Source organism: Scyliorhinus torazame, chromosome 14, assembly GCF_047496885.1.
Source record: "Scyliorhinus torazame isolate Kashiwa2021f chromosome 14, sScyTor2.1, whole genome shotgun sequence".
In the NCBI taxonomy this organism is placed as follows: domain Eukaryota; kingdom Metazoa; phylum Chordata; class Chondrichthyes; order Carcharhiniformes; family Scyliorhinidae; genus Scyliorhinus; species Scyliorhinus torazame.
In genome coordinates, this window is record NC_092720.1 from 205,749,034 (window position 1) to 205,764,225 (window position 15,192).

Consider the following 15,192-nt stretch of genomic DNA (forward strand, 5'->3'; position numbering starts at 1 on the left):
TGGAGAGTGGGCCCAGGTAGGGGTGGGGGCAGACTTGATGGGCCAAATGGCCTCCAGCACTGTAGCAATTTTATGCTTCTATGGAATGTTCTTATTTTTAAATTTAGAGTACCCAATTTTTCTTTCCCAATTAAGGGGCAATTTAGTGTGACCAATTCACCTACCCTTCACATCATTTCGGGTTGTGGGGGTGAGACCCAAGCAGACACGGGGAGAATATCCAAACTCCACACGGACAGTGACCTGGGGCCGTGAGGCAGCAGTGCTAACCACTGTGCCACAGTGCCGCCCTCTATAGAGTGTTATCGAGAGGGGTGGGGTATCAGAGAATATATGGAAAGGATTGAGGACTCAGCGGGCGAGGTACTGGCAGGTTGAGGTACTGGGAAGGGTGGGGTTTCAGAGGGTAAGGTACTGGGAGGAGTTAGTTATTGGAAGGGATGAGTTATTGTGAGCAGGGAATGCTGGAGGGTGGAGAGACTGGGATGGGTCAGTTACTGGAGGGCATAATAGTGGGAGCTGCAAGTACTGGGGGATGAGGTTCTTAGGTGGTGAGATATTGAGCAGATGTGGAATGGGGCGGTGGGGTGGGAGGGGGGAGGCGGAGAGGGGGAGACGGGGGTGGTGGGGGGAGTACTAGAGTGAAAAGTGCTGGAAAGCAACTTTAGACGCTTGTCGGCACTCTGTCTGCATATGGTCCCAGAGTCCAGCCCAACTGTTGTGTATCAGATGTACTGACTGTGCCACCTCCAGGTGAATGCTTTGATGGCTGGCTGGAGCCACTGTTGGCCAGAATCGTGACGCTGAAGCAGGTGGTGGTGAGCCCACAGATCACAGCCATCAACCTACACACCTTCGAGGTGGAGAAACCCTCTCCCTACGACCACAACCACTCCCGTGGCACCTTCGACTGGTCGCTGACTTTCAACTGGGCTGAGCTACCCGCTTACGAGAACGACGCAAGGAAGGATGAAAGCTTCCCTTTCAGGTCAGCAGCGGTAGAACTTGGAACCTCTTCCCTCTCTCCTGCGATGAGGCTTTTTCTTCTTCAATCCACCATTTCATTTTTATTTAATTCTGCACCAGTTTGACCTAACTTCTGAGCCAGAGATCATGGAGAATATATCTTAGGCTTCTGCACCAGTGTCACACTAAAGGAGAGGCTCAGTGGGTAGCACTCTGGCTTCAGAGTCTGAAAGTCCAAGGTTCGAGTCCCACTCCACCGACTCTGCAATACATGACTAAGGGAGCTCTGCACTGTCAGAGATGCCGTCCCGTGGATCAGATATTAAATCTGATATTTAACCCTGCCAAGTGAACCTTAAAAAAAAGAATCCCATGCTGTTATTTCGAAGAAGAGTGGGCAATGTTCCCTCTGGCGTCCTGGCCAGTATTCATCCCACAGCCAACACGGCAGCATGGTAGCATAGTGGTTAGCACAATTGCTTCACAGCTCCAGGGTCCCTGGTTCGATTCCCGGCTTGGGTCACTGTCTGTGAGGAGTCTGCATGTTCTACCTGTGTGTGCGTGGGTTTCCTCCGGGTGCTCTGGTTTCCTCCCACAGTCCAAAGATGTGCAGGTTAGGTGGATTGGCCATGATAAATTGCCCTTAGTGTCCAAAATTGCCCTTAGTGTTGGGTGGGGTAACTGGGTTATGGGGACAGGGTGGAGGTGTGGGCTTGGGTAGGGTGCTCTTTCCAAGAGCCAGTGCAGACTCGATGGGCCGAATGGCATAAATTCTATGATATAATCATTAAAACAAATGAAGTACTCGATTGTTTGTGGGAGCTGGATGAACACAACTGATTGCTCTGTATCCTACGTGACAATGCTGACTATAATTCGGAAGTGCTTCATTGTGAAAGGTTTGGCACATCTCGAGGTCATGAAAGGTCTGGGGCTGGATTCTCCACCCAGCCGCGCCGCGCCACATTTCTGTTTCAGCACGCCTGCGGGATTCTCCGTTGCAGCGGTTGGTCAATGGGGTTTCCCATTGTGGGGCAGCCCCACGCCGTCGGAAACCCCCGGACTACCGGCAAAACAGAGCATCCCGCCGGCAGAGAATCCAGCCCCTGGTCTTTTTCCTTCCCTGCCTTTTGGGTGAAGTGTCAAACCGTGAGCCCTCCCACCTGCTCAGCTGGGCGCGTAAGAGGTTCTGCGACCTTTCGAAGAGAATGAATGAATTCCCCCAGCGAAGATCTGCCGCTCAGCCAGAAACGAACGGAGACAGAACTAATTGGTCATTCATCTCATCGCTGATGATGGGACTTTGCTGAGTGCAAATTGCCTGCTGCGTTTGCCTTCAGAACAACTGACTCAGGGCAGCACTGTGGTGCAGTGGTTAGCATTGCTGCCTCACAGCGCCGAGGCCCCAGGTTTGACCCCCGCTCTGTCCGTGTGGAGTTTGCACATTCTCCCCATGTTTGCGTGGGTTTTGCCCCCACAACCCAAAGATGTGTAGGGTAGGTAGATTAGCCATGCTAAATTGCCCCTTAATTGGAAAATATGAATTGGGAACTCCAAATTGTTTTTTAAAAAAAGAACTGACTACACTTTGGAAAGTGATCCATTGGCAGTAAAGCAGCACAGGGTGTTGGGTGAATGTAAAAAGTTACCCCTGTTGTGTCTGTCCAACTGCGTAGAGAATGAGTTTGGAAAAATGTATGGAGTTACACCGAATCTCGGGTGCAGAAACAGGCCATTCAAGTGGTCTGTGTCGTCATTTATGCTCCTCAGCAGCTTCCTCGCACCCACTTTGTCTCTCCCTAACAGCATTCTCTTCGATTTCTTTCCCCCCCTCAAGGGCCTGGCTAGGCTCCTCTTAAATGTATCAATGCTATTTATCCCGACCATTCCTTGTTGTAGCAGGTTCCACTCTCTGGGCAAAAGAAGTTTCTCTCGAATTCCCTATTGGGTTTATCAGTGACTCCTTTACATTTACAACCTCTTGTTTGAGAGCCAGCCGCCCACAAGTGAAACATTCATCCCCATACATCCCCATCGGTCTTCAGCACCTCTAAATTAGGCCACCCCCGCAAACATTCTGAGGTAGGCACCACAGGGGGCTGGAGGGGTATGGGGCACAGGCAGGAAAGTGGAGTTCAGGCCACAGTCAGATCAGCCATGATTGTATTGAATGGCGGAGCAGGCTCGACAGGCTGTAAGGCCTACCCATGGCCCTTTGTTCTATTTTCTACTCAAAAGATGCCCCAACCTGTTTGATCTTTTCTGCTGAGTACATCTTTTTAGTTCTGTTGTCAATCTTGTGAATCTTTTTTTTTTTAACTTTCTCTGGTCACTCTGTATCCTTTACACAATATGGAGACCAGAATTGTTCACAGTGCTTCGTCTGGCCCATTTTTATTATTTTTAAAAAAATTTTTTTTAGAGTACCCAATTCATTTTGTTCCAAATTAAGGGGCAATTTAGCATGGCCAATCCACCTGCCCTGCATATCTTTGAGTTGTGGGGGAGAAACCCACTCAGACGCGGTGAGAATGTGCAAACTCCACACAGGGCCGGGATCGAACCTGCGACTTCAGCGCCGTCAGGCAGCAGTGCTAACCACTGCGCCACCGTGCCACCCTCGTCTGGCACATTTAACGTTAACTTCCCAACTTTTCAATTTGATCACCGTAAGATGCGGGTTCAGTGCTTTCTCTGCTATTTTATGGCCTTGTTAACTTGCATTGTCTTTTAGAAGACAATAATTTGTCAAGAAGTGATGTTCGCCAATCAGCTGACACAAGACTTTAATGCTTCCCTTTTTTTTCAGGACACCAGTAATCTCTGGCGGAATCTTTGCTGTCTCCAAGGCCTACTTTCAACATATTGGCACCTATGATGCCCAGATGGAGATATGGGGTGGAGAGAATTTAGAGCTGTCTTTCCGGGTAACATAAGCCCCTATAAGTAAGACTAAATGTAATGATTGAGTCATCTTGCAATATCCAGATAGCTTACATTTGTGAACTGCGTGCACTGTAGAATCACTTTGTACTGATCCCTCTTTGCCGTGATCAGGGACCCGTGTTTGGCTCCCAGTCTCAGAAATTAAAAATTCTCGTCCCTTGTTTTCAAATCCCTCCACGACCTCACCCCTCACTACATCTGCCTCACGACATTTGCCTCCTCCAGCCCTACAACCTCCGAGATCTGTGCACGCCTCCAATTCTGGCATCTGCGATTTCCCATCACCTTCATCATTGGATACAATGCCGCGAGCTGCGTTAGCCCCAGAGAGCTGTGGAGTTGCCTCCGTAAATCTTTCATTCCCTCTCTTCCTGGGAAACATTGCTGACCCGGACTCTGGTTTAAAGGGCACAATTTCAAAATTTACAAATGGCACAAAGCTTGGAAGTATTATGAACGGTGAAGGGGTAAGACTTCAAGAGGGCATAGACAGACAGGTGGAACGACAGACACATGGCAAATAACATTTTACATGGAGAAGCGTAAAGTGATTGACGTTGGTAGCAAGAACGAGGAGAGGCAACATAAAATAACAATTCTAAAGTGGCTGCAGGAACAGAGAGAGCCGGGGTTTTATTTGCACAAATCATCAAAGGTGGCAAGGCAAATACCGGTATCGGTGTCCCGCGAAATGGAAGCTCTCCTCCCCACACCACTCCCTCCTCCTTTGGAGAACCTGCAGCTCCATGGTGCCATTATCCACATTCTGACTCTCCTCACCCTTAACCTCACAGACAGCAAGTACATCAGACGAGATACCGCCATTTGATAGTTCACTTCCTGTGGATTCTTGTTCGCCGTCTCTCACCCGGGCTCACCAACGCTTTTGGTCACACCAGTCCGGCAGGGTGGCACAGCGGCACTGCTGCCACACAGTGCCAGGGAGCAGGGTTCAATTCTGGCCTTGGGTGACTGCGTGCAGTTGGCATGTTCTCCCCGTGTCTGCACATTTCTTCTGGGTGCTCCGGTTTCCTCCCACAGTCCAAAGATGTGTGTAGGTTAGGTGGATTGGTCACCTCACCTCCACGCTAAAATTGCCCCTTTGCACAGGTTAGGTTACGGGGATAGGGCTGGGTGGACGGGGAGTGGACAGGGGTAGGGTGTTCTTTAGGGGGGTCGGTGCAGACCCGATGGGCCGAATGGCCTCCTTCTTCACTGTAGGGATCCTGTAGACTGTAGACTGGGTCTACGCCTTACCACAAGACGTGGCTGTAGTCTGAGACCATCTTTCCAAAAACTGCTGCTTTGAAAGTCAAAGCATCTCCAACTCCAACTGGTTTACCACACTGGGCTAAATCGCTGACTTTTAAAGCAGACCAAGGCCAGCAGCACGGTTCAATTCCCGTACCAGCCTCCCCGAACAGGCGCCGGAATGTGGCGACTAGGGGCTTTTCACAGTAACTTCATTGAAGCCTACTTGTGACAATAAGTGATTTTCATTTCATTTCACCTCTGGTGACTCTGACCTGGAGAGTTGGCCACAGAGACATTGCCTGCCGATGTGTTTGTTCGGGACAAGGAAGATTTCTTTCTCTTTCTCTGCACACTAATTTGCACACGTGACTAAAAATGTAATTACCTCAAGCTTACGTGAACAACTACTGGAGGCAAAAAAGCAGTACCTTCTTCTTCTCTCTCTCTTCCTCCCCCCGCCGGCCCCCCTGCACCAAATTCCCAACCTCCGTGTGACCACTGTTTGGAAAGACAAATCAACCTTCTGAGATCCTATCAAATACTTTGTTTTTTTTTAGAAATTTAGAGTATCCAATTACTTTTTTTTCCCAAATCAGGGGCAATTTAACGTGGCCAATAGTGCAGCATGCGGCACAGTGGTTAGCACTGGGACTACAGTGCTGAGGACCCGGGTTCGAATCCTGGCCTGGGTCACTGTCCGTGTGGAATTTGCACATTCTCCCCGTGTTTGTGTGAATTTCACCCCCACAACTCAAAGATGTGCAGGTTAGGTGCATTTGCCACGCTAAATTGCCCCTTAATTGGGAAAGAAAAATAATTGGGTACTCTAAGTTTATTGAAAAAAAAGAAAATAAAAATTTTGCGTGGCCAATCCACATACTCTGTGCATCTTTTTGGGTTGTGGGGGTGAGACCCACACGGGCACGGGGAGAATGTGCAAATTCGAACCCGGGCCCTCGGCACCGTGAGGCAGCAGTGCTAATCACTGCGCCACCATGCCGCCTTATCAAATACTTTGTTGCTGCAACTCTTTTTAATGATCAGTGCAATTGTGTAGTGGGCACACTATAGGCCATTCACCTTTACTCGAAGACAGTTAGCCAGATTGAAGCATTCTTAATCTACACCCTGGGCAATACAGGATTGTTTGGGTTACTCATTTTTATTTCGAGTTTCAAAGTACAGGAACAGGCCATGTAGCCCGGCAGATCCGTGCCGGAGTTTCCCGGCTCCCAGCAAGCGTCTACCCTCTCTCGCCCTGTCAGCATATGTCCTTTCTCCCTCATGTGTTTATCTAGATTCCCCCCTCATGTGTGCATCAGTTCAGATGAGATGTTAACCCCAGGCCCTGTCTGCTGAGATGCAAACCCTCCCATGGCTACGACCTCAAAGACATTTATCGCTCAGGCAACGCTTAAAACAGATGAGCTTTTCTTTGCTGGTTGTGGGATCTTGCTGTGCATAGGTTGGCTGGCACGTTTCCTCCATCGCCATGCTGACCAAACTTCAAATTGCGGAACCATAGAATTGCTACAGTGCAGAAGGAGGACATGTGGGCCATCGAGTCTGCACCACCCCGAGGCCCACTACCGAGGCCCACTATCCCTGTAGACCCATAGCCCCACCTAAACTGCACATCCCTGGACAGTAAGGGTCAATTTAGCAAGACCAATCCACCTACTGTGCACATCTTTGGGCTGTGGGAGGAAAGCGGAGCACCCGGAGGAAACCCACGCAGACACGGGAAGAACGTGCAAACTCCACACAGTCAGTCACCCGAGCCCGGAAGTGAACCGAGTCATTGGTGCTGTGAGGCAGCAGTGCTAACCACTGCGACACCATCCCACCCAGAAAGCACTTAATTGGACAGTAAAGCCCCTTGAAACAGCTGAAGACCATGAAAAGCGCTGGATAAATGCACAGTTCTGAATCGGGGGCGGGGGGGGGGGGGGGAGAAAGTCAGAACTCATGAAGATTTTAACTACCTCCCGATTCTCCGCTCCCCCCCCTCTCCCCGGCTCCCCACACCTCCCCTGTACCAGGACTAACTGAATGTTATCACTCGCAGGTCTGGCAATGTGGCGGGCAGGTTGAGATTGTGCCTTGCTCTGTTGTGGGACATGTGTTTCGCAGCGACACCCCGTACACCTTCCCAGATGGAGAGCAGGTTGTGTATCGCAACCTGGTGCGGCTGGCTGAGGTGTGGATGGACGAGTACAAGAACATCTTTTATCATCGGATCCAGAGAGCAGCGGAGATCGCGCAGAAGGTAACTCCAACCGAGAGGGTTGGGATGTTGTGGGGGCTGCCTCAGCAGGGCCATTCCTGGAGTCATTTTAAGGACAGTTAATAAAACGTCCAGGATCCTGGGCTTTATAAATGGGGCATAGATTACAACAGGGAGTAAGTTATGAGAAGCTTGTATACAAACACTGTTTGGGCCCTCAACTGGAGCAGTTTGCGTCCAGTTCTGGGCACCACACTTTAAGAAAGATGGGAAGGCATGACAGAGGGTGCGGAAAGAGGGTGCAGAAATGTTTCCCGAGGTCCAGGGATGAAGTTGAGTAGATAGATCGGAGAAGCTGGGGTTAGTTTTTCTTGGAGGAGAGAAGCTTGAGATGAGATTTGGTAGAGATGTTCAGAACCATGAGGGATCTGGACGGTGTAGACAGGACAAACTGCTCCCATTGGTGGAAAGATCGAGGAGCAGAGGGCACAGATATACAGCGATTAACAAAAGGTGCAATGGTGACACACGATAAAAAACCTTTACAGCGAGTAGTTGAAACCTGGAATGCACTGCCTGGGAGTGTGGTGGAGGCAGGGTCAGTCGTGAAAATCAAAGGGAATTGAATCATTATCTAAAAAGGAAACATTTACAGGGCTGCGGAGGAAAGGCAGGGCATGGGTCTTGTAGCGGACTGGCATGGACGCAATGGGCCTTTATTCTGTGCTTGGAACCGTTCTATTACTCTCTTCGAATGGACTTAGTCGGAGCGCACATGGATCTCTATGAGATCACGCATGGAGTACTGCACGATCACACGTGGGGCGCTCTGGGACCGCGCTCGGGGGAGCGTCCAAACTTCTGGGGATGACATTTACAGCCCCGTTGCGGCAGGGGTGGGGCCGGAAAATGCGACAAACCGCTCAAAAGTCCATTGAGTTCAGCAGGACCGGAAGATCCATCGACAGGAGGGGCCGTAGAATTTCACCCCTGGTCTCCATGTTGAATAGCGAAGGTGGAGAAATGATTTTATAGGTCTGTTACCAGGGACGATTTGATAAGTCGGACCTGATTTCTGTCGACAAGAGAAAGCTGATGGGCAATATTTCCCACTGTTCCTTTACCCCCATACATTTTAGTCTATTTGCCTAATTAACCTTTGCCGACCCTCCCCATGTCAGAGAGGCCGGCCTGCCGATCGGTGGGCACCGATCATGGGCCAGACCCCATTTGAGCCCCCCCTCGGTGCAGGATCCTCCCTCCCCTCCCGCAGGCCGCCCCCCGCCCCCCCCCAGCGTTCCCGCGCTGTTCCCGCCGGCAGCGACCAGATGTGGACGGCGGCAGGGGGAACCCGCCATTTTGGGCAGGCCGCTCAGCCCATCCGGCACTGAGAATCGCAGGGGTACCGGTGAATCGCCATTTTGGCTGTCTCGGGCGATTCACTGGACCCCGCCGCGCAAAACGCGATTGTGCCGATCTGGCCGCTTCCGTGAATCGCGGGAGGGCGTCGGACCGGCATCGCGGGAAAATTTGGCGACCCAGGCGATTCTCCAAACCAGCGCGGGAACGGAGAATCACGCCCATGCATTCCATGATGTGGAGATGCCGGCGTTGGACTGCGGTGAGCACAGTAAGAAGTCCGAGTTAGGGGAAGGAAAGCCCCATGGCTTTGTTTGTGTTGAAAATTCTTGCTTAGGGCTGAGTGTATCACTTTCAAGCTTAACGTGGAATTCATTTGTATTGTGGTAACCAATTCCCATCTTTTAACATGAGATTACTAATTAACCTACCTCATTGCAATCACAATACTAGAGCATAAATAGCAATTTCCCACTCCACAGTCCTCCCCCTAGCTCGAGGCCTCATTCCTCTTCGCACCTCTCTCTTGACCGTCCAGTGGAGCCCTTACCTCCTCTAGCAGTCATCCGTAAATGTCTGCCCACTTTCCTTCCCCTAACTCGGACTTCTTACTGTGCTCACCGCAGTCCAACGCCGGCATCTCCACATCATGGAATGCATGGGCGTGATTCTCCGTTCTCGCGCTGGTTTGGAGAATCGCCTGGGTCGCCAAATTTTCCCGCGATGCCGGTCCGACGCCCTCCCGCGATTCACGGAAGCGGCCAGATCGGCACAATCGCGTTTTGTGCGGCGGGGTCCAGTGAATCGCCCGAGACAGCCAAAATGGCGATTCACCGGTACCCCTGCGATTCTCAGTGCTGGATGGGCTGAGCGGCCTGCCCAAAATGGCGGGTTCCCCCTGCCGCCGTCCACATCTGGTCGCTGCCGGCGGGAACAGCGCGGGAACGCTGGGGGGGGGCGGGGGGCGGCCTGCGGGAGGGGAGGGAGGATCCTGCACCGAGGGGGGGCTCAAATGGGGTCTGGCCCATGATCGGTGCTCACCGATCGGCAGGCCGGCCTCTCTGAAGGAGGACCTCCTTTCTTCCGCAGCCCCGCAAGATCCGTCTGACATCTTCTTGCGGGGCGGACTCGGGGAGGATGGCAACCACCTATGCGCGGGTGACGCCAGTTATGCGGCGCCGGCCGCGTCATGTATGCGGTGCCGCCTTTACGCGGCGCCAAAGCCTGGCGCGCGTAAATGACGCGGCGCCGCGCCTAGCCCATTTTAGGGCCCAGAATCGGTCGGGATAGGGGCCATTTCATGCCGTCGTGAACCTCGACGGCGTTCACGACGGCGCGAACAATCTGTCTCCATTTCAGAGAATCGCGGCCCATGTGTGTGAAATCAGATGCTGTGCTCCCTCTGTCTCACTCGCTCTGGAAGCTTCAAGAGACATGGAGTCTCCTGCCTTTTTATCAGAGTGAGTGGAGCTTGCAAGCTATTTGAAATAAAATAAATCAATACCTACAATCCGACTCAGGGTTTCACTGAGACCAGACTGGGGGCAGAAAGAACTCAATATCGTCATTATGACTGAAAGAAAATAGAGTGAAATATAGAGAGGGTTGAGATGAAGGAGATTGGGAGGAGACCCATGTGGAGTGTAAACATCAACAGTCTAGTTGGGCTGAAAGAGCAGTATTGGGTTGAGTCAAGGTGGGGGCAGGATATGGAAATGAGGCAAGTTAATATACCAATCAGCTATGATCTCACTGAATGGCAGAACAAACACATGGAGCTGATTGGCTTCCTACTGTTGCTATACTCTTTCCTTCCAATTGGATGTCGCCAACACTTCGATTATGACAAATTTCCAGCGTACTACCTTCAACGGTGGCCCAGGGGAAACAGGGGGGCCATTAATAATTGTGGTTCCTTCACCCTTATTTTGTTTTGCACTTTTGGCTCATTAGTTGTGAAAATGTAGTGGTCGTGGTGAAGTGGCTGTTTTGACTGGCAGCCGAGTCTTGGGTAATGAAGAGCGTGCTCCCTTTCCAATTGGCGGTGGGAAGGAGGGCGCAGCTCCCAAGGATGGACATGTTGGGTGGCAAATGGTGGTACCGTGGAGCGAGGGAACTCTTGGAGGTCAGAGGTCATGTGACGAGGACTCCAGGGTGACATCCAACCAGAGTTGGCTACCTGAGTCTCCAGTGGCCGACTGACCATTGTCAGCTGAGGCGGGAATTTAGTGGGAAGCACCCGGGCGGGGGGGGAGGAAACCAGCATCTTCTGGAGAATTGGGAATGCTGCACCAGGGGATTGCGGCTGAGTAATCTGTGTCCTCCCCCTTTCTTTCAAGGGCTTGTTCGGTGACATATCTGAGAGGAAGAGGATTAGGGAGAGGCTGCAATGTATGAATTTCACTTGGTACCTCAACAACATCTACCCAGAGCTGTTTGTACCAGACATCCGCCTAACGGCATACCCAGCGGTGAGTTGGCTGAGCTTTCCCTGTGGATTGATTGCTTCAGAGTGTAGGAGCTTGACTGAAGCTTCGCTTGCGGCAGTTCACAATGTCAATACAAAACAACAACAGCTTACATTCATATATCCCCTTTAACCGAGCAAATCACCCCAAGAGCACGATCAGACAGAATTCCACACAGAGCCACTTAAGGGAATGTTCGATCAGGTGACCTAAAAGCTTGGTCAAAAGAGGAGGTTTCAGGGAGCATCTTTGTGGAAGAGAGCGAGAGAAAGGTGGTGAGTTTTTCTTTTCGTATTCTTCGATGAGATCTGGGTGTCTCTGGCAAGGCCGGTTTTTGTTGTCCTTGAATGGAGTGTCAACCACCTTTGCTTTGGGTTTGGGGTCATGTGTAGGTCGGACCAGGTAAGGACGACAGGCTAGGCAGGCTGTGATGTCACTCGTGGGAGGGGCTAGGCCTGTTTTGAGTTTCATTATCAGCCCTGCCCTGTGTCTGTAGTTTATAGTTGAATTTTTAAGTAGGTCTGCTATCTGAGGAAAGGAGGTGTGTTTCTCCGACTGATTTCTGAAAGCTTCTCTCCCAAGGACTTTGTGAATAAATCTGTAATCCACTGAGAGTTAACTGTATCAATAAGTGGCCTTTGACCTGTGTGTGTGGATTTTGCTTGATTGAAATTTTCTAAAGACATGGTAAAGTACGCTGAAAGACCTTTCTTTTTTTTGTGAGGACTGTAGAACTTAATTGAAAAGCTGTTTTTTGCTTGGATGTTAATGGGGTTAATCCTGTGTTAATACTAAACTTTGTTTCAATATAAAATATCCCTAGGTGTCAGTGGAATCAAGCCAGGAGGGAAGTATCCTTTCCTCGCAGTTTGCAAATTGAAAGATTGTTGGGGGGGGTGGTGAGGTCTTATCCAGTTTCCTGATATAAATTAGGGTCCGGCCTGGGTACTGTAACAGGTAACAATGAGGGGGGGGAAGGCGAATGGGCAAGACCTGAGGAGGGTTTCAAAATGGAGACCCGACCAATATTCTAGGGGGGGGGGGGGTCAGCAGACCGTTTACTTGCTGCAGAAGGTAGACAGAGGCTGCAGCTCGGAGAGCCCACACATTTATACTCCGCCTACTGGGCAGAGCCAGCAGGCAGGGACCTACCCCCGTACCTGTAATACCCCTCGTATGCGGTATATACAACACAACAGTGGTGACTACCACATAGCCAAAGTGTGAACTCCGGCTGGAAGAGCAGAGGGTTGCCCGCCGGATGCGCTTCCCGCTTTTGCCGCCACATTTTTAAATGCTTTGACAAGGGGTGTATCCCACAACCTCACAATGTGGGGGTGGGCTCGGATCGAGCCTGGCCCGCCAGTAACTTCGGCTTTCAAAAGGGTGCTCCGCGGAATGTTAAAACAAAATTACAAGTGGAATTCCCCCTCCATCATGAAACCCCCGGCACCTTCCCCCCCACCCTCTGCACCACGAGGGCACTGTTCACTTCCCCAAGGTATTGCCCCAAGGCACAAACCCGAAACGTTAAGACTTGTTTCACTCTCCACAGATGCTGCCAGACCGGCTAAGATTTTTGGCTCAATGGATAACTCACCCGGTTGTCCCTCCGTCAGAAGTTTGTGCATTCAAGTTCCACTCCAGAGATGTTTTTAAAAATATATTTTATTCAAAGCATTTGCAACTAAAGTAGAAGATTAACCAAACAATTTTATAAACAACCAACACCCACTCCCACTCCCCCCCCCTCCCGCTCCTCTAATACCGCCCCCTTCTCACATCCTGCCTTCCCCATTTTAACCCCCTTACCCCCCCACCCACACTGTATTGTATTATGTTGATGCCCTTGTGGGCTCCGCCTATGGCTCCGCCCCCTCGGGGGAGGTATATAGATCTGCAGCCTGTAGGCGGTACTCAGTACAGGGCAGTCGCAGGCAGGCACAGATCTAGCTGTTTAAAACCACTGTTCACTTCAACTCTTTATCTCGTGTGAATTGATGGTCGCATCACCCCCGACCCCTCAAACCTCCTTAAAGAAATCAGTAAACGGCTTCCACCTCCGGGTGAACCACCCGTCGTCCCCCTCAAGCCGAACTTAGCCTCCAGCCGCAGGAATTCCACCGGGTGGCTCACCCACACCCCTGCTTTCGGCAGCTCCGAGTCCCACCACCCGAGCAAAACCCGTCTCCGGGCTGTCGAGGAGGCAAAGGCCAAAACATCGGCCTTTCTCGCCCACCTGCTCTCCCAGATCGTCCGACACCCAATATCGCCACCTCTGGATTCGGGACCCCTGCCAGAACCCCCTCCACCATGGACATGCCCAGATCATGCGGGCGTGATTCGCAGGGCCTATCCGCTCTCCGCCAACACCTATCCTCTACCCCCTCAAAAAGCCTACTCATCCTTGCCACCGTCATATGCACACTATGGATCACTTTAAACTGATTGAGGCTTAGCCTCACACACGACGAGGACGCGTTCACCCTCCGCTAGGCCTCTGCCCATGTCTCGGCCCCCCATTTCCCATCCCAGTTCCTCCTCCCACTTACGCTTTATGTCCCCCTCCAGGGCTTCCTCCTAATCCATCAACTCCTTATCGACATTGGACACCTTCCTCTCCCCTATCTCCTCCCTCAACAGCACCTTGTCCTGCAACCCCAGAGGCGGCAGCCCAGGAAAGGATGGCAACTGTCTCCTTACAAAGTCCTCAAATTTGCCCCCTACAAACAGATCGCCAAATCGCTAGATCCCTGCCTGTCACAACCCCCCCACCCCCCTCCCCCCCACCCCCCACCCCCCAGCGCAAACCTTATCGCAGCTCGGTGCCCACACAGAGGCACCCTCCAACCCCAAATGCTGCATCCACTGCCCCCACACCCTTAGGGCTGACACCACCACTGGACTCACGGAGTAACTGGCCGGCGAGAACGGTCGAGGCGCAGACAACAAAGCCCATAAACACGTTCCCCTACACGATGCCGCGCCTCCATCCAACCCCATGGTGACCCCTCCCTCACCACCCATTTCCTAACCATAGCGATATTCGCCGCTCAGTAATAATTCATCATATTAGGCAGCGCCAGCCCACCTCGCCCTCACTCCAAGAAAGCTCTCCTAACCCGCAGGGTCCGTCTCCCCCACCCCCCCCCACACACACACACACAATAATCCCGAGATCAACCCATTGACCTTCCTAAAAAATGACTTAGGGACAAAGATTGGGAGGTTCTGGTACACAAACAGAAATCTAGGCAGCACCGTCATTTTTACTGCCTCCACCCACCCTGACAGCAGCAGCACATCCCACCCTTTCATCTGCTCCACCAGCCGAGCCAGGTTCAACGTGTGCAGCTGCGCCCAGCCCCACGTCACCTGGATAACCAAACATCCGAAACACTCCCCCACCACCCTGAAAGGCAACTCCCCCAACCTCCTTTCCTGCCCTTCAGTCTCAATCAGGAACACCTCGCTCTTCCCCATATTCGACTTGCATCCCGAAAATTGGCCAAATTCCTGTAAGGTCCCCATGATGTCTCCGATGCTGCCCAACGTGTCTGAAATATACAGCAACAGGTCATCCGCATATACTGAGACCCTGTGCTCGACGCCCCCCCCCCCCCCCCCCCCCCCCCACCCCCACCCCACCACCACCACCCAATCCCTCTCCAGTCCCTCGATGCCCTAAGCGTCATTGCCGGCGGCAATCGCCAAGGCAAAGAGCAACAGGGCGAGTGGGCCTTGTCCCATGATGCAGCCTGAAGTACCCAAACTCACTTGGTTCGTCCGCACGCTTGCGAACCCAATCCACAAACCTCTGCCTGAACCTGAACTGCCCCAACACCTCCCACTCCACCCGATCGAACACCTTCTCCGTATCCATCGCCACCACTACCTCACCTCCTGCGCTCTGAAGGCATCATGATTACATTAAACAAACTCCTCACATTTGCCGACAATGCCTCCCCTTCA

The 15,192-nt window shown here is 51.9% G+C and overlaps 1 protein-coding gene across 1 annotated transcript in view; it reads left to right on the plus strand.

The window, feature by feature from the left end:
* Positions 1 to 15,192, plus strand: part of LOC140390379 (polypeptide N-acetylgalactosaminyltransferase 3-like) — a 48,950-nt gene that overhangs the window by 16,301 nt on the left and 17,457 nt on the right. The window contains exons 5-8 of the mRNA XM_072475492.1: positions 754 to 988; positions 3,776 to 3,893; positions 7,235 to 7,435; positions 11,092 to 11,223. Coding sequence (XP_072331593.1) covers positions 754 to 988; positions 3,776 to 3,893; positions 7,235 to 7,435; positions 11,092 to 11,223 — 686 coding nt within the window. The remainder of the gene's footprint in view (positions 1 to 753; positions 989 to 3,775; positions 3,894 to 7,234; positions 7,436 to 11,091; positions 11,224 to 15,192) is intronic.